Genomic DNA, 22,715 nt, shown 5'->3' on the forward strand with positions numbered 1-22,715 from the left:
AGGATTTTGCTGCCAGGTAGGAGAAGGCGTGTCTTCTGTAGTTCTGCTGATGCGGGGTGTTTGGGCGAGGTAGAGGGAAGCTGAGCGGAGGTGTCTGGTGACGTGGTGAAAATTTAGCCAGTGGTTGAAGCAGGCTGGTCTCTGGTTGTGCAGGGCTCTGTATGTGAGGGTTAACAGCTTGAATTAGCATAGTTTGTGTACAGGGAGCCAGTGGAGGTACGTGAGGTGAGGGGATATGTACATGCATCTTGAGAGGTCATGGATGAGCTTAGCTGTTGCGTTCTGCATGATCTGGAGTCTTTTTTTGAGGTGTGTTGTGAGTCTGGCATAGATGGCGTTGCCGTTGTCCAGTCAGCTGGTTATGAGGGCCTTAGTGACGGTGCCCCTGATGTCAGTGGGAAGCCATTTGAAGATCTTGTATAGAAGGCAGAGGGTGCAGAAGCAAGCAGATGATACTGCGCTGACCTGGCTTTTCATGTTTAGTTTGTTGTCAGTGATGACCCCCTAGGTTGTGGGCTGGTTCTGCTGGGCTGAGGGAGGGTCTTAGGGTAGGTGGCCACCAGGAGTAATCCCAGGGAGAGGTGGAGTTTCCGAGTAACAGGACTTTGGATTTGTCGGTGTTGAGTTGTAGGCAGTTGTCTTTCATCCACTCGGAGATGTTGTTCATGCAGAGGTGAAAGTTGGTCTTGGAGTGGTCTTTGAATGGTGAGAGGATGAGCTGTGTCATCCACATAGGAGATAATGCTTAGTCCCTGGTTCCTTATGATGTTTGCCAGGGGGATTATGTAGGTGTGGAAGAGAGTGGGGCTGAGGGAAGAATCCAGGACAACTCCACAGATGATGGGCTTGGGTTCAGAGGTGTGTGGCGGGAGGTGGATTCTCTGTGTTTGTCTGGAGAGGAAAGAGGCAATCCATTTCACAGCTTCTCCTCAGATGCCGATCTGGTGGAGTCTTCTGAGTAGTGTGTGATGGGAGACTGTTGAAGGCTGCTGAGAGGTTGAGGAGGATGAGGCCAGCCAAGTCTCCTTGGTCTAGGAGGATTCTGATATCGTCTCTTGCGGTGATCAGGGTGATTTCAGTGCTGTGATTGGAGTGGAGTCCAGACTGTGTTGCATCCAGCAGGTTGTTGTCTTCTAGGTCTGACGTGAGTTGCTGGTTGATTGCTTTTTCGAGTACTTTTGCCTGGAAAGGGAGTATGGAGAGTGGTCTGTATTTTTTTAGGTCGTTTGGGTCGGAAGAGGGCTTTTTGAAGACAGATTTGACTCCTGTGTGTTTCCAGTCATTAGGGTATGTAGCTGAGTTGATGGATGAGTTGTGTATGTCTGTGAGTTTGTTGGTTATGTTGTTGATGCCGAGGTTGAACATGTGATGTGGACACAGGCCTGGGGGGATCCTGAGTAGTTGGTTTTCATGATGTTGGTGGTATTTTGGGTGGTGAGTTGGTTCCACTTGAAGATGTTATGCTTTGAGGAGGGGTCTGAGTGGTTGAGGGAGGCTGATGGTGTCTGCTGCAGTGGCCTGGGGTGCGAAGTTTCTGTAGATGGTTGACATTTTGTCATGGAAGTAGGTGGCTAGGGGGTCGTCTGGTTTCCTGGGTTGGGTGGATGGTGTTCTCTAGTGCTAATGGGTTGGTGAATTCTTTGACGATATTGAAAAGTTCTTTGCTGCAGTTGGTGCTGTCTTGAATACGGGTGTCCAAGGCCTGTTTTCTAGAATTCTTTCGATATTTGTAGTAATGGTTGAGGGAGTCCTTGTATGCGGTTCGGTTGTTGAAGTGTTTGGAGCTGCCCCACTTCCGCTTGATTTGTTTGCAGATGTGCTTTGTGGTGCTGAGATCTGGAGAGTACCAGTTGCCTTGTTTGGAGGTTTTGTTGGGATAGGTGGTTTTGGTGGGGGCGACGATGTCAGTGCAGTGTGAGATCAAGGTGGTGATGTTTTTGCTGTCCCTGTCGATGTCTATGAGGGTTTTGGGGGTCTGGAGAGTGTTGTCTGAAGGGTTCTAGTTGAGGGCATTGGACCATTAAGTTTTGGTTACCTTGCTCAAGCTTTTAAGTGAGGTGGGTGGGGGTCTGGGTTTTCTGCATGGCATGAGGAGGTAGTTGAAATGGACGATGGACTGGTCAGTCCTGGTGAGTTTGGTGGTGTGACTGTATTTGTCTGTTGCTTGAGGTGAAGATGCGGTCTAGCGTGTGTCCCGCGATGTGAGTAACTATCTGTTAAAGTCTGATGATTCCCATCCTGTCCAGGATGTTGGAAGTGAGGATGTTGTTAGTATTGTCCAGGTGAAAATGTAGGTCCCCAAGGAAGATGTAATGTTTAGTGTTGATGGCTTGGGGGCAATGATTTCGGGAATGGTGTCTCAGGAGGTGGGGCGAGGTTCGGGTGGTCTGTAGGCAAGTGTTCCTTTGATGATAATGGTGGTGATGTCAATGCTGAGCTGAAAGTTGATGTGCTCCATGATCGGCGTGGTTGTGTCGGTCGTGGTTGTGCAGTGGATAGATTCTTTGTGAATTATGGAGATGCCTCCTCCGAGTTTGCTTTTCCGGTCATTGCGGACCCTCCTGTATCCATCAAGTGTGGTTGTGGTGATGTCGGGGTGGAGCGCGCGTTGAGCCAGGTCTCTGTGAGGAAGATGAGGTCAGTTGCGAGGGAGGTGATGGTGTCCCATATCTCGGTTGTGTGTCTGCCTAGGGAGCGGACACTAAGTAGAATGCAGTGGAGCTGGCCTGTGGTCGTGGAGAATGGGGGCGGTTGTTTGGTGGGGTGCATAGGTGAGTTGATAGAACAGGCAAAGCAGCAATGTCAACAGATGAAGGGGCCGGCTGTGGTACTTAGAGAGGTGAGGTAGCAATTCATGTTGGGTGGTTGGGCGTTGAGGGCTGTGAGTTCTGATCTTGAGTAACGGAGGGTGGTGGAGAGCCAGGGTCCCTGGTGCTGGGTGCAGTCAAGGCATGGCCCGGCGCAGATCGGCTTGCTATCGGCACACCAGTTGCCTCCATAAGTAGTCCTGGGAATAGGGACTGGATAGCAGGGAGGCGGGAAGGTGAATGGGCGTGAGCAGGGGAAAAAAAGGAGGGGGCGGCAAAACCAGCAACAACGCAGACAAAACACGAAACGTGAAACAATACAGTTACAAATATTGGGTTCAATTAAGATTAGGATTATGGCAACAAAGTCTGGAAACAAACCAAGCTACGCACACAGAGGAGACAAGGCATGCAGGTCCAGAAGACACCTGGCAGTGGGATGGAATGCAGGATTAGCCTGAACTGAGGCTCAGACAGCAGAGCCTCTACACTATCAGCCAGGCAGGTGGGGAACGGCGATCTTGACCATGGGGTCAAGGGCTACAAAGGCTAGGTGAATCGCTCTAACAAAGCCTGGGAGTAGATTTTCCACCTTGAATATGTTTATTAGGCCCTACTGAGAGGAGATATATACTGTTTTGACAACTGAACTTTTATACATATTGGTAATGTTATAGCTGTATGCATGAAGGTTGTTGGTTTATGTGTATTTCAGTACACCTTTAATGGAAATGTTATGTCAGATCCCTTGGGTGTGATGTCTTTATTGTGAAAGGTTACAGCGAAGCAAGTAGGCTTTGCATGTGTTAGAGGCAATAGACTTTTAAGGGTGGATTGTTATTATACTTTGCTAAAGTCTGTAGGGAGTTATTTTGTTACGCAGAATCTTGCGGCCTATTCTAATAGGCAAGGGTTTTGTGGTTGGTGACCAACCCGAACAAACTATGGAGATAGAAGATTTGCTCTACAGTAATCATAATAGCACCTATCAGTAGGCATTTTATATTGTTTTGGTAACTGTAATTTTGTACTTATTTGTAATTTAATTAAATTATACATGATATGCCTTATGGAAGGCTTATGACCAGCACAGTTAGTCAGAATCTGTTATGGTGACAATTCAATAAAAAAAGATCATAGGCCTGATTGTTTATAATGGAAAGATATGATCAAAGCAGTAGGCCTGACATATTGATTGTGAGAAGCGTATGTTAATGTTCGGCGGCATTTAAGGGTTAGATTATTAGTTTGTATTTATGCCAACAGATAGGTATTTTGTTGCATGGAATTTCACAGACTACTGTAGGAGGCAAGGGTTTTGGTGTTGCTTAACCCCTCTTGAAAACCGTGGGTATACAGGAATTGCGCTGACAGAATCGTTGTTCGATCCTTTTAGGAGTGATAGTCTTTTGCTTTGCAAACTGTAATTTTGTATATTATGTAATGTTATGACTGTGTGCCTGATGGTTGCCCTGTTGGAAGGTTTAAGCTCAAAAAGGAGGCTTGAGTTTGTTGTGGTGACAAGCCAGGGATAACAGCTAAAGGTATGATTGGTTCACTAGGAAAGGATGTTTCAGATGCCATAGGTCTGATCGTTGTTTAATGAAAATTCACGATGAAAGCAGTAGGCCTGAGATATTGATGATGCAAACCATATTTGTCAATAGGATGGATTGTTATTTCTCTGTAGTAAAGCCTGCAGATAGCAATTTTGTTACATGACGTATCACAGACTACCTTTGTAGGGAAGGATTTTGGTGTTGGTAGCCTGCTGTTACAAACCCCAACAGGAGTAGTAATTTTTCTAGAAACACATCTTAGATGTCTGCCTGGATCTTGTAAACTATAAACAAATAGATACATCCATATCTATAAATATATATTTGTATAGCTACATAGAGAATCTTTTCTGCCATTGGCCTGCCTGAGTGCCATTCACTCTCTTCTTCCATCCATGATTGTGTACTTTATGGGGTAAAGTTCAGTCCACATCAGTCACTGGCTGCCTTACCTCGTGGCTGACGTAATTTTCTGATCGCATGTGCACATCCACCTTGAATTGAGTGGACTGACATGCTAGGGCTGGATGGCCAGTCCTCTAGTTTTTAGTTTTCTCCTTTGATAGTTCCCCTTTCGTTTTTTGTTTCTCCTACTTGTATTTTTTTTTATTTTTATAAACGGATACTACAGTTCTCCGGGCAGTGCCAGCAGGTTGCTTACTTGCTGCTCATTTCATCTACAGTGTTCCGTGTTCCATATCCCATGCGGCCACTTCCTCTAAACCAGGAGATTATTAAGAAATGCTGCTGTTCATTGTTTTACCAGGCTAAGATGGCCAACAAGTTGGTTCTAAACATGGCAGCCATGCTTGAACTTTAAACCAACAATATACTATGTGTAATACCTCTGCAAGATGGCCACCCACTGCTATGTGTAGTTTGGTTATCACAAGCATATGTCTGCAGTATTTAGATAGTAAAATGTTTTCTTAATCTGCTTGTAATATTTTATCTTTTGGGTGTTGATGAGTTGGTGTGTATTTTATTAACGTTTTGTTGTGTGAATGCAAGATAGTCAGTTGATGGATGAATGGTTGCATGAATGCAAAGATGAGTGACAAGAGTGCATGTGTGAAAATTTGAGTGCCTAAACCGATTGGTGACACAAAATGCACTTTCATTCATAAGACAAAGAGTTGGCTTGCCAATGCTTGTTATAACTGGAAAATATTCACCCATGTGCAGTTCAGAAGGGATGGTGAAAAATGTCTTAAATTGCACTGGTAATTTCCATGAAAAGTAGCCTTTATTAGCATTTGTCATTTATTTTAACTTCCATGACTTTGTCTTAAGTTCATGTTGTATTGTTTTATTTTTTTTTATTTTTTTATCAATGCGTGAAAAAAATCTACATTAAAAAGAGAATTTGTTGTAGTAAGTGCACAGTGCTAACGACGTGGAAGGACTGATAGAATCAATTGTCTCTCTGGCTGAAGGACTACTTCCAAGTCAGAATTTATTACACTGCTCGTGGGCCTCATTTACTCCAGTTTAAGCCTGACTCTTGAAAAGTCATAGGTTTGCCTCTAAAAATTGTTTTAATAAGTAATAATTGATTTGTAGAAAATGTTAATTACGAATCCCAGAATGCCTTGTAAAATAGATCTCCTAGGGCAAACTAATTTTGCTGGGCTGTTGAAAAGTAATTGCCTAATTAGCTGCTTGTGCTACAGCAGTGGTGTAATGAAAATGGAGAGGGCTTCCCTGCAAAGTACATGGAGGGCCCGCACTCCGGATTCAGTCAGGAGCACTAAGGCCATGGTATTGTGCTGAGGGTCCCACGGTATTCGGGGGGCCCCACTGCATCACGGAGGCTTCCGGTGGAGAGGCGGGGGGGATGTTATACCGCTGTGCTGCAGTAATATTTTTACATCCCATAATCCTTGAAATGTTCGTTTTTATTATTTTATATTTACAGTAGAATAACTATGCTATATGTGTTAAAAATCGTGAATATAGACATACAACGCCAGCTGTTATTGCACATCAGACAACTTTAGTGAGGCAAAATTGTGTTTGCCACTCCAGATTAGCATTGCTGTTGGTCCTCAGTATCTTGGGCAAATCAAGTCTAGCACTATTTCTCCACAAAAGCAATCGAGAGATCAGAAACTACATCTTCAGGTTGTGATTTACTTCCATATGCTTGATCACCTGTCGAGCAGTTGAATACTGCCCCTGCCATCTGATGTAGAATATGCGCTGAACTGATTATTTGAAGATATGTTCAGTTAAGCCTCGTGACGTGGTTGTCTTCCTGGCAGGTATATCGCAGCGAGATTACACACAGTACTATGATCATGTTTGTAAGCAGAAGGAAGAGATCTGCAGGAGTATACAGGATTTCTTCAAGAAACATGTACAGTATAAATTCCTGGATGAGGATTGTAAGTATTACTTGATTTCCTACTCACAAAAAATATGGCTAAAGAATGACTAATAATAGGTTACTCGCACCTGTATGTATTGTATTTATCATGTTTTTATAGAGATTTAGCATAAACTCCACTTAACAATGTTTATTTTTTAGGTTTGCAAGATGTATTGTTACCAGTTCTTTAGAATACAGGAGTATTACTCTGTCACCACATGACATATGCTATGTACCGCATCATTCTGCCTCCTTTAGAGTACTTACATTGAAATCCAGGGTTATCCATCCACTTCTGCTTTGCATTGTTGGTCGAAAGCAATCTTTGTTGTTTGTAGGGCGGCAGGCTTTCCAAAGATGACCTACAGTTTTTCAGTTAGCGTTGAGCTACGGAGATTAACATTTATCTGGCAGTCTTCATCTGCCATCAGTTTCTATTTGCCCTTTTATATTAGAGGAATTGTAAGAATGCAGGACCTCAGAGTAAACTGCCTCTAAGCACTTGACTAACAGTAAAACATTTAGAAGATGGTTATGTTGAGGATGGGTGATGGTGAGACAAAAACAGCTCGTGACTAGACTTTCCAATCAAATTCTGTTGCAGGAGCCATGGCAGCTCTGTGGTCCTATGCCGTTATGTCTGGCTCCACACTTCTTTCAAATCTTGTTAGACCTCTAATCCTCCCTAAGGGACTTATCATTTGATGGATCTAAGCTTTTTGGTAGTAAAGAGGATTCAGCTATGGAGTGGTTCAAAGACAGCAGAGCAACAATGAGGTATCTCGACTTGCAGCCTCTCAGCAAAATTACAGGAAATTTTGCAAATTTTGGGTATTTGCGACAGACTTTAATTTTCGGCATCAACAGGCTTTGCAACTTCAGTAGCAGCTCAAAGCCCTCTCTATAGGCAGTATCAAGGTTGCAGGAAAGTGAGAGCACGTCTGCTTACACCACCTCCTCCCCTACCCATCCTCCCCTACCTCCCCCGAGAAGCAGCTCTAGTTTCACCTTGTTGCTGGAAGGCTCGGTGTCCTCCTCTTCACAATTTGGACCAATTGGACAATTGAACCCCCTTTCCATTAATTTGGACAATGGATTATTCAACTGCATGGTGTCCCTGGACATGCAGCATGCTTATTTTCTTATACTGATCCCACAGTCGCACAGGAGGTACCTGCGATTTGTGGTGGGCTCTGCACACTATCAGTTTGTGGTCCTCCTGTTTGGTTTGACATTGGTATCTCAAGTTCTGGTGGTTGCAGCTCATCTCAGCAAGTCGGGAATCACAGGTTTTCCTGAATGGCTGGCTTCTGAAAGCAGTCTTGCTAGATTTGGTGTTCTGCCACCTGCAGTCATCGGCGTTACTGCCATTTGACCTGGACTGTGCCATCTGTGTGCTCAAGTCTCACCTGGAGCCCTCTCAGCACCCCCAGTTCACAGGCCCAGGAGTGGATATATCACCACTTCAAGCATTTCCCCCTAATCTGAGGATCCCAGGACATTCAAGATAGAATTAAGATGTTTCAGGAGTGTGCTTGAGTTCCAGTCTATTCTGTACCTGCTTGGTCTGCTGGCTTCTTGCATCCTCCTGGTTACACATTCTGGGGTTGATGTGTCCTGAATGGGCTCAAGATTGGCTGAGAAGAGTGTGTTACACAGAGCTTCTTCACCTCTCCCCAAGTCCCTAGGTCCCACACTGGGTTTTCCACCGAGGGTGGAATGTCTCTCAGTTGGAGGGAGCAGTTCTGTACCCTAGTATCCAGAGTCTCCATCTCCATGCCTGGATATTGAGTGGGGATTTCTGGCTTCTTTCATAGATATTATTCGGTCTGTACTCCATCATCAGGTTTGTTGCTTGGTGTGCTGAGAACCACATGGAAACGTTCAACGACATTTGTCCGACATTGTCAGGATCCCTTTATCACTAGCACAACATGGATGTGCAGTGGGGACTGTCAAGGGATTCCTTTGCCTTCTGAACCAGCCATCACTGTTTTAGTTGCCCATTATATTGCTGTTTCTGAAAGATTTGACAAAAGTTTTACTCCATTTGTCATGCATCAGTTGGATCTTAACTTGGTTTTGACTTTTTGATGGGGTTTCCATTTGAGCACCTCCACAGTTGCTAATTGAGTCTACTGACTGTTTTTCGATTTGTAATAACTTAATTGAGAAAGTCACGGAATTTCAAGAGCGGAGTGTCCATCCTCATTTCTATTGGTATTTTTCCTGACAAGTTGTTCCTTCGAAACAGAGCTGTTAGTCCATCACCCTCCCTTCCTGCTACTCCCTTCCACTTCTCACCAAAGACGAGAAGATGCTACACATGCCGGTTCCAAAAGGGGCAGTCTGTTTTTACATTAACCACATTAAGGAATTCAGAACAGATGACCTGCTCTTTGTACTGTATGCAGGCTATAGAAAAGAAAAAATCTTACCTAAGTGGGCCATTCTGTGCATTAGGATTTGCTGTGCACTGGTCAATAAAGATCCACCTGAAGGCATCTGGGCTAATTTCACCAGTGTCAAGTCTTCCACCTTGGCATTGGCTTGGTGTTGCTGTGCTGAAACATGGATGTCCCTTTTACTTTTGCTAAGCATTGCTACTTGGGTTCCGAAGTGTGAAGGGATGGCCATTTTGAGACACTTGTTCTTCAGGACCTCCTCACTATCCCTTTAAGTCCCTCCTCCAAGTGGTGTACTGCTTGGAAATCTGTTATTGTGAGGAATCTGCAGGTCGAAGTATTCGTCAGGAAAAAAATGTTACTTACCTTTGTGAAGTGCCTTTCTTGTGAATACCAGTGCTTAATTTGTGCTTGTTGTTTCCGGTGCAGAGCACCGGCACTTATTTTTCATGGCCGGGGCTTATTCTTCTGGCTCAAGCATTTATACTGCAAGCAAAAGACACATATGGGAAAGACGGAGGAAGGAAAAAACAAAAAAGCGTCACAATGGGAGAAAGTAGAAAGCTGCTAGAGTGAGCGGGGCATGGAGTGGCTTTAAATGGATCGAAGAAGCCTGAGGTGTCTTCAGGATTACGCCACCTCAGTATTCCCTGCTCGCACAATTAATTGCAGCTGCCGCAATTTTAAAAGGAGGGCTTTGGGCACCAGCACGTCTTTATTTACAAATTAAGCACTGGTGAATACTCCATTAATCTTCAGATTGCTCACCGATCCCACCCTCCTTTCGGTCTTCAAAGATGTTCATAGGCTATTTCAAAAAGCCCCAACATTGTTGTTTTGTATATAATATAATGACCGTAATAAGGTTCCACGTATTTGTTTTGCATTTCACCATTATACTACGGATGTTGATCTCATCCTGGAGCCTCATTGGGACTGGAAAAGTTGATTGGAAACTTTTGTCAGACATCTTGGGAGCTCTATATTCCTGCACTGACGTCTCTATAGCATCACTTATGGTGTTGAAATGGAGCAGGTGTCCCCTACTGCCATCGGGATACCTGCGAAAAATTTCCAGATCCAGTCTGTGCTTGGGGAATATTCAAAAGATGAGGCATCTTCAGGTAAATAGAGTATCCACCAGAAAGATTGGAACTAATGAAAAAGTTATACACCTTTGGTAACAGACTGTCCCTATTGGTTTTATATGCCCCATTAACCTTTTAGGAGGTACAAGAAGATCATTGTATCGATAGTTGAAAAAGCAAAGCCACTCATTTATTACTTTTTCTATCCAGGAACTGAGTCCCCCTAGTAAGAATTATAAATGTTGCCCTGCTTCAGTTTCACCCACTGGCATTTTTCCTTTCATAGTACTTTGTTTTGTGATATAAGACTTGTCTCTGACATTGTAGCTATGATTCATGTCATTTACATTCACTTAACATTCATATTCAAACTGTGTAGTCATATATAAAGCACGCATTAATGGGTTATGACTCGGAATGTATATATATATATATATATATATATTCATTTCGTCAGTAAGAGACGAACACTGATTTCATAGTTAAAGCATGAACGTGTATCGATTTTTTTATGAAGTGATGTCATAGCTATACAAAGGTGTTGGCATTCCAGTCTTCAATTACTTGTATGAATGTGGAATAAATGTTGGGGTACAATTATTTGTCAAAACGTTTTCTTTGAAAGATAAGTGAGATTGCTGAGAGCAGTCTCATTATATGTGAAGAGGACACTTGTCTCGGAAAGAATGGGTTATAAACCAATAATATAATGCATGAGGAAAAGGGGTCTCTGGTAAAGTAGATGGTAGAAATCCTCTTGGAAAACAAAAGGTGATGATACAGAGGCTAAAGTATGCTGAAGCAATGTTCGATTAGGTTGTTTTGTTGAGGTTTTGAGAGAGCCTGTGTATGACACACCCACATTGCATGTGCACAGTTGAAGCTCTATGAAGAAGTGAACATGAAAAGGCTGATATAAAAGCATTAGTTAGGCGAGTGTCGGGAAGGTATTTGAAGTCTCAGGTGAATTCAGGTATGAAAGACATTTAGAATGAAGAGGATGAGCGGGTTTCTTCAGACTGTATCCTCAGCGCGAATTGTTAAGAATGGATGGCTGCAAGCACTGTTGAGTGAGGATGGTATTAATGGGCTCAATCGTATATTTTCATTAGTGGTGGTCAGAAAAAAATTATATGTTCAAGATGAAACAATAGTTTATTCTCTGCATATCTGTTTTAAGTACTTTCATCTTATATTTGCCTTGCTGCCAGGTTTCTGCATTAGGTATTGTAGGATGGTTTCATTAGGCAGTTTTTTTAAACTGCTTGGATCTATCATCTATGTTTGTAGTTGTTTGCTAGGGGGTAAACGACAATATGCAGTAAGTTAAGTGTATATATATATATATATATAATAGCGCGTGTGTAACAAGAACTGCTGCATGAGCAAATGAGAGAAAACATTTCCTAGCTATGATGCCCTCTTTTCTGTTGACAAGATCGTAGAACAGAGCTGCTTTTTGTGCCCCTGGTGCAAAGGTTGGAAAATGTTTTGTTATTCTTTTGCACCCAGCTGTGGATGAATGCCAAATTAAAATCACTAAACATGTTCATTGAACTCGTATTACCTAGCCCATCATCTTCTTTCTGAAAAGATGTGTACTTTGATGAAACAGTAAGCAAAGGAAATGTTATTTTACATCTAAGTATGCAGCTGGCAAGGAGCCAGGATATGCATTAACTTCTCCATAAGCTTCAAATGCCGACAGTCTACATTATTTTACCTGATAGTTACACTCAACACATCATCTCCCTTATAATTATAATCCCTAACCCTGTAAAGAAAAAGCTCACGTGTTGCAGTTGGTTACAAACCGTAAACTCACAATTTCTTATGAGGAACACTTTTCCTAGATTATCTGTTTGGAACACACAGCAGGAACAATGAATCCTCAATGTGACATCTAGGATGGACCATCAGTTTATGGGCAGTGGTAATGTGTGTCTACCTGGAATCAGTAGTCAAAACTGGTAGTTTCTTCATTCCAATATTTCCCATTGATCAATCTCACCAATATATTCTCTACTTGCCCAGCTTTTTTTTGGAGTAGAAAAATTAGAATTCCTTCTCCCAGAGGTTCTATGTAGTTTGACTTTGACAATTTCACCCACCTTCACATACAACTTGCAGTTTCCAACCTTTTCATATACGTCTTGAGCAGTCTTTCGCTTACAACTTACATCACGTATGAGTTCTAACAGTAAACTTCTCTTTCCATCCACAACCTGTTCATTTTTGTACCAATAGGCTTTCCTTTCAAAACACAAAAGCTGAAACTTTGGTATTGAAATTGGTAATAGTGTGAGTTGCCCACAAGAAATTCTTCAACGTATGTACCCAATCCACTGACCAAAGACAATTAAATATTTTTTGACTGACCTGTTGCACCACTCTACAAGCTCATTGCTCCTGTGTTGATATAAAGAAGTAGTGATATTCTTGATGCCTAGAACTCAAAGAAATCCTCAGCTTTCTTCTAAACAAATTGAGGACCATTGTCAATGACAATTCCATCTGGCAATCTAAAGAGCAAATGTTCCAAAAATACATTAACTTTAGATGTGGTAATGCTATTAATGAAACCAACTTCTGACCATCGAGACTAATATTAAATAACTACTACTATACAATACTTGACCTCACCCCTCAAGAAGTTCAAGGGACCAATTAGATCAGTCGTACATTTGGACCACACCTTGTCTGGAGCCGGGACAGCACCACAGAACATGGCATGGTGACCTGTGACTTATCATTCACTACATAAGATGTGCACCACCAACTTGTCCAAACCCGGGCACCATAACAGTTCAATAAACCTCCTTTTTAGCTTGAATATACACATTCATGTGCTAGTTCTACCACTTTGGCTCTTGAGAACACTAGTATTACATTTTCTGAGGAAACTCTTAACCACAGATAATTTTGATGCAATATGCCAGAAAATATCAAGATTGGAATTGGAAATCTTCGAGTATTATCACCCACCAGGTCAGACGTATGACAGCCTATATAGACAGTCTCTGTATTTTTTATTTTATTTCAAGGATGTATTTGTTATGATAAAAATATTATTACAAGCTATTTTAGGCATAGCTTTACCAGCTCCCTTAGTTACAAATTGACCAATGGCTTCTGATCAACACGAAAAATACATTCGGACCTCCACAGGTAATGATGAAAATGGTTGATTTCCCCCACCAACAAGCTAGAGCCTCTTATTCATCATCGGAATATAATGGCTCTGCAGCTTGCAAGATATGGCTAAAAAATGCCAACAGTTCATCTTTGCCACCTCCCTTCTGAAATAACCACCACACAATGATAGAATCATGGGTATCAAAAGGGTTAAGTGGCACAGCTCAGCAAAATCTTTTTTTATTTAGCCACATACAAGCATGCAGTCATCATCTCAAATTAATTGTTTGCCTTTCTTCGATAGCTTACACATAGAATGAGTCCTCTCAGCACATTTGTGAATGAGCTGGGCTTAAAATTCTATAAGACCCATAAATTGTTGTAATTGATCCTTTCTGTGGGGCACTGGGGCCTCAGTCTTAGGTTCTCCACCATGGACTGACAGCTTGTGACCCACTTAATCAACAAACGTCATGCTATATTTACATTTTTCTGTTCGTATGGTAACACCTCTTTCCTCAAGTATTGACAAAACCTGTGCAAGCTTCTGGTCGTGGTTTGCCTGCTCCACTGCATATATTAGCAGATCATCTTGAGAGCACATGAATCCCTCACTATTCTTGAATATCATTCCCATCAAGTGCTGAATTTCAGAACATATGGAAGTCAATCCAAAAGGCATGTTTTTTCAATGAAATGCCCCTTCTAGAGTAACGAAAGTAGTAAAATGGCATAACTAGGAGTCTGGGGCAACCTGATAGTATAGTGAAGCCATGTTCAAGATGGAAAAGACCCTTGCCCGCTTAAGTAGTTGTAGCATTTCTGTGATGATGGGCAGGGGATGCCTTTCTACTTAAATTCTAACACCCAGGACTGTGAGATCTACATTCATTCTCAAACACCCATTTCCCTTCCGAGCCAGCACTATGGGAGATAACCATTCTGGACCTTATATAAGATGTCTTAGTCATATAGTTTAGCAGATTTCTTATGCAACTTCGGTCTGGAAACAAGTGGCACCCTTCTGACCCTTGGGCACTATTGGCCTAACATCCGACTTGATTTTAATTTTGTGTATGAAACCCTTCAATTTACTTAATTTTTAGGTAGATGCTCCAGAAAACCATGCTTCACACTTTCTTCCAACAGACTGCTGCAGTACGCACACGTTCAGCATTCCTTGTTTAAAAGAACTTGGTCAGAATTGTTGGGATCTAAAATTATTTCAATGTACCTTTGTTCCAGCCATCTTAATAAACATAGCCATCTTTGGCAACATAACTTTAGCCGGGGAGTTGTTACCTTTGAATGACACAATTGTGGCAGATTCACCTAAGGCTTCTATAAGTTTACCCCCATATGACGCAGGTCTGGCTGTAGATTCTCTCAGTGTGGTAATACTAAATTTTGCCCAGTCATTTATCTGCCCTCATGTTCACCTCAACATCACCCACATTAATTTGACAGTACAGTTGTCTGACTACACTGGTACCCACTTGCATTGCTAACTTTCTTTTGTTCTCATCTTCATCAAGTGTAATTAAATCCACACACAACAAAATAGTTCCACCATTAGGATTGGAAATTTAGATATCTTGTCAGACTCACTAATAGCATTTTTCAGTTTCAAATGCACCTTCTTACTAGACTTATCATTCATTGTGAAATTACCCTATTCCTCCATTTGACACATCTTGACTACTTCCTTAAATGATTACCACCACACTGAGATCATATAACAGCCCTTCATGTAGCAGAAACTGTATTTGTCTTCCTCCTTGATTTGAGAGCATTATTTTTACAGAATGAGCTGTTGAGGTTTTGCTGTGACATGTTGGGTGCAGTACTCTCAATTCCTGCTGCTATTTCTACTGCTTTGTTCAAAGTCAAATTTGCTGTGGTTGAAAGAGGTTGTTTAATTTTTCAATTGTTTGTGTCGTCTACAGTTTGATCCCTTATCATTTCCCCTTCGAAGTTCATGTTTTCACACATCAAATTCATGATTCTCAAAGCATCCATAAAACTTTCTATTGATTCACCAGGAAATTGATGTCCCCTATAGAATTTATGCTTGTCTAGTATTACATTTTTTGTGTGGTTTAAAACCAACGTCCAACGTTTTCATTGCAGATGCATAATCATCCTCAGCATCCCCTTCACCCATCACTGATAGATGAGGGAGGTGCTTGAGGATTTTCCTACCTTTAGCTAAAAAAAAAAGGCTTAGTAGAGCATATATTTCTACCTACATGATAGCTTCCTCCCAATTAGGTCCGAATATTCTTCAAAATCTTTCCTCCTCTGCTCCCAATCATCAGGAAGACCAGCATTTAGTAGTAAAGAAGGTGGGGGAACAATATTATGCTTCTTTGCAGTAAAACGACTTGCAGTTCGGGCTGGACTATTTTGCATATAGATGGGTCCAAACTAAGATGACATGGTGTGCAAAAATAATGATAGATTAATTCAAGCCTTTCATCCACCACTTTTTTTGTGTACTTTAATGTGTCACCCTAAGTGGGTAGGTTTGCCCAGACGTGGGTCCTGTACACACTGTGTCACTAGAACCAAGCGGTACCCAGCTGATGAGCCTATAACTAGGGCAGAACTGTTCCTGGTTTGCTTGTGTTCCGGTTTAGGGAGGATCTGGCTTGGCAGTTTGGACTGGACTGTTCTGATTAGAGCAGGGTCAAGTGGCTGGTTCCAAACTGAGGTGAAATGATGTGCAAAATAATGATGGATTGGGATGCAGCTGGCATAATTACCAGTAGCTGAGATTAATTCAAGCATTCCATCCATCACTTTTTAGTATGATTTTTGATTTCGGAATCAGTGTGTGCATCACTGTTGTGATTCATTCTTAATAAAGTGTGAGCTTTGCTAGCAAGGTTTAAGGGTAAAGGTGTGCACATCACTGATTTCCAACCAGGGTGTCCAAAGAAATTCACCTACTCTGCAATATAAAGTTTTTTTAAAGACGCCTGAAGATCTGGGACACTTTCACTTTTTCATGCAACTTATGATGCATCCATGATCGGCAGATGGTGGTGACGTCATCACGTGGCTTGCGAGTAGTCGCATGGTTGTGAACACTTTGTGTCCCGTCAACAGGATGAATCGCATGCAAGTTTCACATTAATCAGCAAGGCCACCACACAGTGTCCCCATGTAGGATGCATGAAGTTGAAGATGCTGATTTCTGCTTTGCTTCCAGAGGTTGGAACATAAATGTATCCTATGCTGGTCAGCAATGACAACACCACACCCTAATCACGTAGGATGATTGCAGCCCTTGATGGAATTCACTAATGTTTGCCTAGCATTAGCACAAAGTGAAAAAAAATGTACATTTCACAGAACCGTGCTGTTGAAACTGAAGATCTGCAAACCAGCGAGACATCCGTGGAGCCAGAACAACGATAGTGTAGTCTTGGGAACCTTACACCAGAGCAATTCTGTGACAGTTCCGCTTTAGGTCGAGCCTAGGCAGCTTGCAATCGCGGTCTCTCGACATGTTGTAATCTACATCTGTGAGCTTTAACAACACCCATCTCACTTACATCACTTCCACTTGTTCCTTTGCCTGCCTTTCAAAATTCACCTGATTTCGTAGGTAAATGCTTCACGTTTGTCCCGCCTTGAGGATGCTTTCTTTACCGCCTTGCAGACTGACCCTGTTACATGAGTTACTGCACGATTGGCCATATAGCTTAGTGTGGTACACTATTTTTTTCCTTTGTCTTCGTGCTGCTGTGTTGTTTCTTCCTTTTCCTTGTTTTAGGCATGCGCTGTTTCTTTGTGCTGCCTGAGCACTTTACACAAGGACTTGTAGTTTCATACATCACGAAAATGATCAGACGAGTGCTTCACATGACTACATGAAGTTTCATATAGCGCGACCTCGTAATATATATTTTTTCAAACAGCATATTACTCTTGTGTTCCCACCCTCATAAACTGAATGCACAACGTAAAACTTTACTCAAAACCGGTGCTGCACTTCATTTTTCAGTACGGTGCCCAAAAGTCATTGGCGATGTGTTGAAGTAAAGATTGCAGACTGCAGTGCTTTATGTGGCCAAAAGAGGTCCCAAAAGACACGTAGTGGCAGCCTGTGGTATTCCACCCTTTTCCCTGCTTCGTGCACATTAGAACAGTAAATGTTGCAGGGTTTTTTCAGCCAGCATGTTATAAGTGTAAAAGCGTTAATGTAGCCATATTGTTCCTGCTTACATTTCACATGCTTTACTTAGTCTTGCATTCTCTCAGTATTTGCTTTTTCTAGGATGTTGTAACTTATTTTTTTTCACAGCTAGTTTATTACTCTGGTCTCCCTTCCCTAATAATCCATTTCCTATATTGTGGTACTCTAGCTCTGGGCTCTAGCGAATGGCAATAGCTTAATGCACATATCATCCCTCAACTGCATACAAAAAGAAGTTTAAAAAAAATAAACAATGCCATTTTCAAAGCTAATAGCTCTAACTTTCACAAATGTGAGATCTATTGCATTGCAAATGCTTGTTATATATACTAAATAGGTAGCTGCAGGACAGGAAACCCAGTCTGAAAAGTGTAGGCAGCTGGCAGTGAGGCATGTTGTGAGTTCTGAAGACTGCCAGACACTCTCTGCTTGTGAAAATATGCACACTGTCACGACATAATGAATACAAGATATTTAACATTCAAATATGCGACTATCAAACGGAAACAATACATATTCTTACATCATATTTAGACTTAATACTATCCATGCCCTCTCCTTAAGGTGTTAACCATACACAGTAATATTTAAATGACAACAAACTAGAAATGTGACTGTTCTTTAGGCATTTTTTGCAATGGTAAGGGGAAAGAATAGTCATGAAGCTAAAACTTGGAAATCTGAATTTTGCTTCCTTACTATTTGATTTTGTCGCTTTGATTTCTGCTCGATCCATTGATGTACCAACGATAATGTTTTAGTTTGATCGGGCTTTGTGTTAAACACAGTTAAATCGAAGCTAATGTTTTGTTTTTTGTGTGTAACTCGTACCGACCAATTGCACAGTTTTATTAAATAATTTGCTTACATATATGCAAAATACTCCTTGAAAGGCATCCCTCCGTTTGATGTATTAATCGCCAAGTATTGTGAGTTTATTATTCCAGTATATTTTGTTATCTTCTTGTGACGTATTCTTATAATGAACGGAAATGTTCACAATATGTCGTGTATTATTCTACCCCAATAAGAGTATCTGAAACCAAGCATGTCTGTTTTTATTTAGTTGTTTTTGATGTCTACAGAGACAGTTGGGTAAGTCATCAGAATCTTTTTTTTTTTTCTTCTATACTGCACTGAATAGTTTGTGTATTTATTTGTAAATGAACTGAAACTGCTTCATGTGACTTATTTTGTATAAAAAATGATTGAATGCCTTTTATTTTCTTAAATAGTACTAAAATGTTGGCGTGTATTCAAAATCTTAAAAGCAATATAAACGGATGGGCGTCTACTTGATCGGGGAAGTTTGAAAATCATTGGTAATCATTTTATTGAGGTGTAGACACAAAGCCTTGCAGATAGTCAGAAAAATGACTAATGGTAATTGTCATTTGACATGTACTGGATGTTAGCATCAGATTCTGCATAGTTTCACATACCAAAAAAGAAATGTACACTGTGCAAGAGGATTCTAATGTGGTACTTCAAGAATAACATTTGTCATAAGAACTTCAAGAATAACATTTGTCATAAGAACTTCAAGAATAACATTTGTGATAGGAACTTCTCAGTCTCCTTCTGTATTCAATAAATAATTAAATTGCTGGGCCGGATCCATCACTTACCAGGATTCAGCTCACATATGGGCACCTTTAGAAGTCACAGACCTTCAGTCGTGGTACAAAGGGGTCCACCAGTAGGACTGTCAACGAAAATCAGTGCTATGCTTTTTAAACTCTTAGTTTAAATACTCTCTGGTGGCCAGGTCTCACTTTGAACTTTACTGAATTTCTGTTGATGGCTTTGAAGCTCCGTTTTCTTTTTGGAATTTTCCATCTGCAATATCAGAGTCTGGTTGGTTTTGATTTTTTTCCCTTTATTTCTTGGAAAGCTTGTCTGTAGGTTCAGAGATACACTCCTGATTGACTGAGGAGCGTACTGTCACTTTATGGAAGCCAGAAATGTTCTTAAAGTGTGATTATGTACTGGATTGGTGCAGTTATTTACAAATATAACACCAAACTCTGCCATGAATCAGGGAAGCTAGGTTTCTGTGTTAGTTTGAACCATCATTCCTCTAGCCAATTTCAATTTCTCTTCCTTTGATCCTTTTTGTTCTGTGTCTTTCTGTGTAATAGACCCTAAACTCAATGAGCCCCCCTTTGTGGTAGGGACTTTTGTAACAGGCCCATACCTTCTGTGTTTTTTCCCTCATATTCCTCCATCCTTTCGTCTCCTGTTCTATTCCTCCTTTGTTCCAGGTATTTATCTCTAGAAGGCTCATCTTGCCTTCTAGTACTTTGCAAATGGGTCCACTGGCTCCCTCTTGCCCCTTTCCCTCTGGGTTATATCTCCCTGAAAACTGCCTTCCATCCCTTCCCAATGCAAAAGGAATCTGCAAATAGAATATGTTTCTACCAGATGAAGCGTTCTCTAATGTGCTTGTCCCTTCAGGCTTCCCTGCTGTCCACTGCCTCCTTTCCCTCTGTGACACCCTCTAGCTCTGTCTTTACTGGTTCATGCTGTCTTGTGCATGCTTCATCTGCCCTTAAGATAAATAGCTAAAGTTAGCAAAGTCCCAATCCACTGTATGCATTTTTTCAAAGGGTTTCATATTTACTATTGTTTTGTTCACTTAAATTTCTAAACACTTGGTCCCCCTTTTATGAGGATTATGTCTCATGTGTTTCCTGAGACCTAATAACATTTATATGAGACCAGGTCTCAGGGAACCCTAGTGAAGAAGTAGGAAGGAGGTGCATTCAGGAACAATCCTCTAAATTTCCTGTGTGAAAAGGTGCCATGTCTCGTGAGGTGCTCGGACTAGCAGTCACCTAGCAGGGTTTCTGAATGCCGGAACGGACAAACTGAACAGGTGTCATCTGGCGGTCCATGAGTGTAGTCTTAATTCGAAGAGCAGAACATATTTGAGCGGTGGGTGCTTTCTGGCTACATCAGTTCACCCGCATTGAGAATGCGCAGTGTTGTAAGCAAGACTTTTTGATGTTATCTGTTTGTTGTTTCATTGGAGCAGTAAGGCCTTGTGGTGGGCAAAGTGAAAAGTTGTCTGTCCTTTCTGCCTTTGCATGTTTACCTGACCAGCTGTCTTTAAGACATCAGTTAATAAAGGTTCGACTTGCATGTTTCCTCCCAAATCATTTGTTATGCAGAAATAAGTAGTAAACTTGATATTGACCTTTATCGTAAGACACCCTTAAGGCTTAAGATGCCCTTCAGTACTATATACAGCTGTTGTTTAAGGCTCTTCACAGTAAAGGCTGCTTTCATTTTAATTATATTACATTAGGACGCCGTGCAAGTGAACTGCAAGTTCTTTCACCCCCACAACACCGCCTTTCTGGAGAAACTGGTACTGAGGGCTAGGGTCATTTAACTACCACTGAATATTGACTCCGTCAATATTAGCTAGTTAATTACTCTGCCAGCGTTTCATAATGTTGTAGGCCTATTTCCGCTTGGCCAGCAGGCGGAAACTCTTAATGTGGCTCACGGGAAGGGGACTGCACTGGCAGTAACCTGACCACAGGAGTTTGGTGTACAGCCTTTTCCGTCCGCCAAACTCGCAATGACCCCCTAAATCTCTCTTAGGTTGCATGGGGTGGATGTCAATGAATTCATAGGAGTATATCTCTGCAAAGAAGAGTTGGAGTGAATGAGTATAGGTGTGTCATCTTCCCTGGAGTTGGTGAACAGAAACAGAATAGCTTGGATATGCTGTTGGTTGGGCCAGGGTCAAAAGATGGGAACATTAGTAAAGTATCTGGAAGAGTTGTGGAGTAATCCATTGGGTGGATTGTACTCGACTTGTATATAACTATTTTTAGCATTAGTGCCCATGCCCTACTGTTATTAGGTGGCATTTGAACAAGATTTGAACAAGATAAATCAGGTACGAAAATGTGAACTCCTGTACAGCCAAGTCTTCAATGCTTTCCTAAAATGCAGCAGATGGGTAGTCCTGAGTGGAAGACCGTTCCACAGTTTGTTTGCATTTACGAAGAAGGATTCTCCACTTGCCCCTCACCCATCTAACTCACAGAATTTTTATAATAAGGCTTCCTTGGGACAAAGAGAACGGACAGAAACATAGTTGATTAATTTCTACCTCGGATAGGAAGGAATCAATGTCATGCAGAGCTTTAAATATTTGACAGAGGGATTTGAAGGCTTCTTTTTCCACAGGGACCCAATGGAGGATGTTAAGTGCAGCAGAGGAGAAGCATGGTTTTCCAAGGACCATGTTCACCACACCATTTTGAATCTTTTGTAACTTCTTCACAAGCCTCAAAAATAGGCTAAGAAACAGGGAGTTAGAGTAATACGGGTGTTCCAGCTCCGTGAACCACGTGCTGCGGTAGGCTCACCAAATGTGACCTAGCCCTCTCAGACCTGTCGTCTTTGTGAGGGGTTAGTGTTATTTGTAATGATTTATTGGGCTTGGTGTCGCATTTCCGGAGTTGGCCCTTTCCATTTAAACACTTTACTGAGGTGAGAATCCCTTTGTTGGAGTGTATCCTTCATAATAAACCCAGTTACCACTAAACGTTTTTCTTTTTTGGACTTCTCATCCCTTGCCACCAGAGGAAATTGGAAAGAGCTGGAGGAATGAAAATCTTTGACACAATAGCCATGCTGAAATTGCACTATAGTAGAAGGGTGAATGTGTTTGTCTTAACCAAAAATAATTCATAGACCAGAAGTCTTAAAATTTAAATATTTTTTTCATGGTTGCAGGGGAAGATATGGTTAATCGATTTCAACCCCTTTGGTGAAATAACTGATTCACTTCTATTTACTTGGGAAGAACTGACATCGGGCAACGCATTGAGCAGTGTCCATGGTGAGATGGAAGGTAGTGAACAGGTAAGAAAAACCTTTACCATTTGGGGCTCAAAGCCTTTAATCACCAATATAAATGTATTAAAGGTTTACTTCTTAACCATGTAGAGCTATTTAGTTCCAAATACCTAACAGTGACCGCTGTATCTGAAAAAGAGAAGGAGGGCATTTGCATGAAAAACCGGAAAAATTTCAGATTATTAATAATTCCTTGGTCTCCTTAGAAAAACAGGTGATTGATAGAACCAATGCTAGAAGAGCAAAACGGTGCACTTCTTCAGTT

At 41.6% G+C, this 22,715-nt stretch overlaps 1 protein-coding gene across 2 annotated transcripts in view; it reads left to right on the forward strand.

Annotated features, from left to right (window-relative positions):
* Positions 1-22,715, forward strand: part of CDC123 (cell division cycle 123) — a 161,242-nt gene that overhangs the window by 110,844 nt on the left and 27,683 nt on the right. For both annotated transcript variants that reach the window (XM_069228667.1, XM_069228668.1), the window contains exons 9-11: positions 6,631-6,753; positions 18,636-18,664; positions 22,328-22,456. In XM_069228667.1, the coding sequence (XP_069084768.1) occupies positions 6,631-6,753; positions 18,636-18,664; positions 22,328-22,456 (281 nt within the window). The remainder of the gene's footprint in view (positions 1-6,630; positions 6,754-18,635; positions 18,665-22,327; positions 22,457-22,715) is intronic.

This window comes from Pleurodeles waltl, chromosome 4_1 (genome assembly GCF_031143425.1).
Source record: "Pleurodeles waltl isolate 20211129_DDA chromosome 4_1, aPleWal1.hap1.20221129, whole genome shotgun sequence".
NCBI classification, from domain to species: domain Eukaryota; kingdom Metazoa; phylum Chordata; class Amphibia; order Caudata; family Salamandridae; genus Pleurodeles; species Pleurodeles waltl.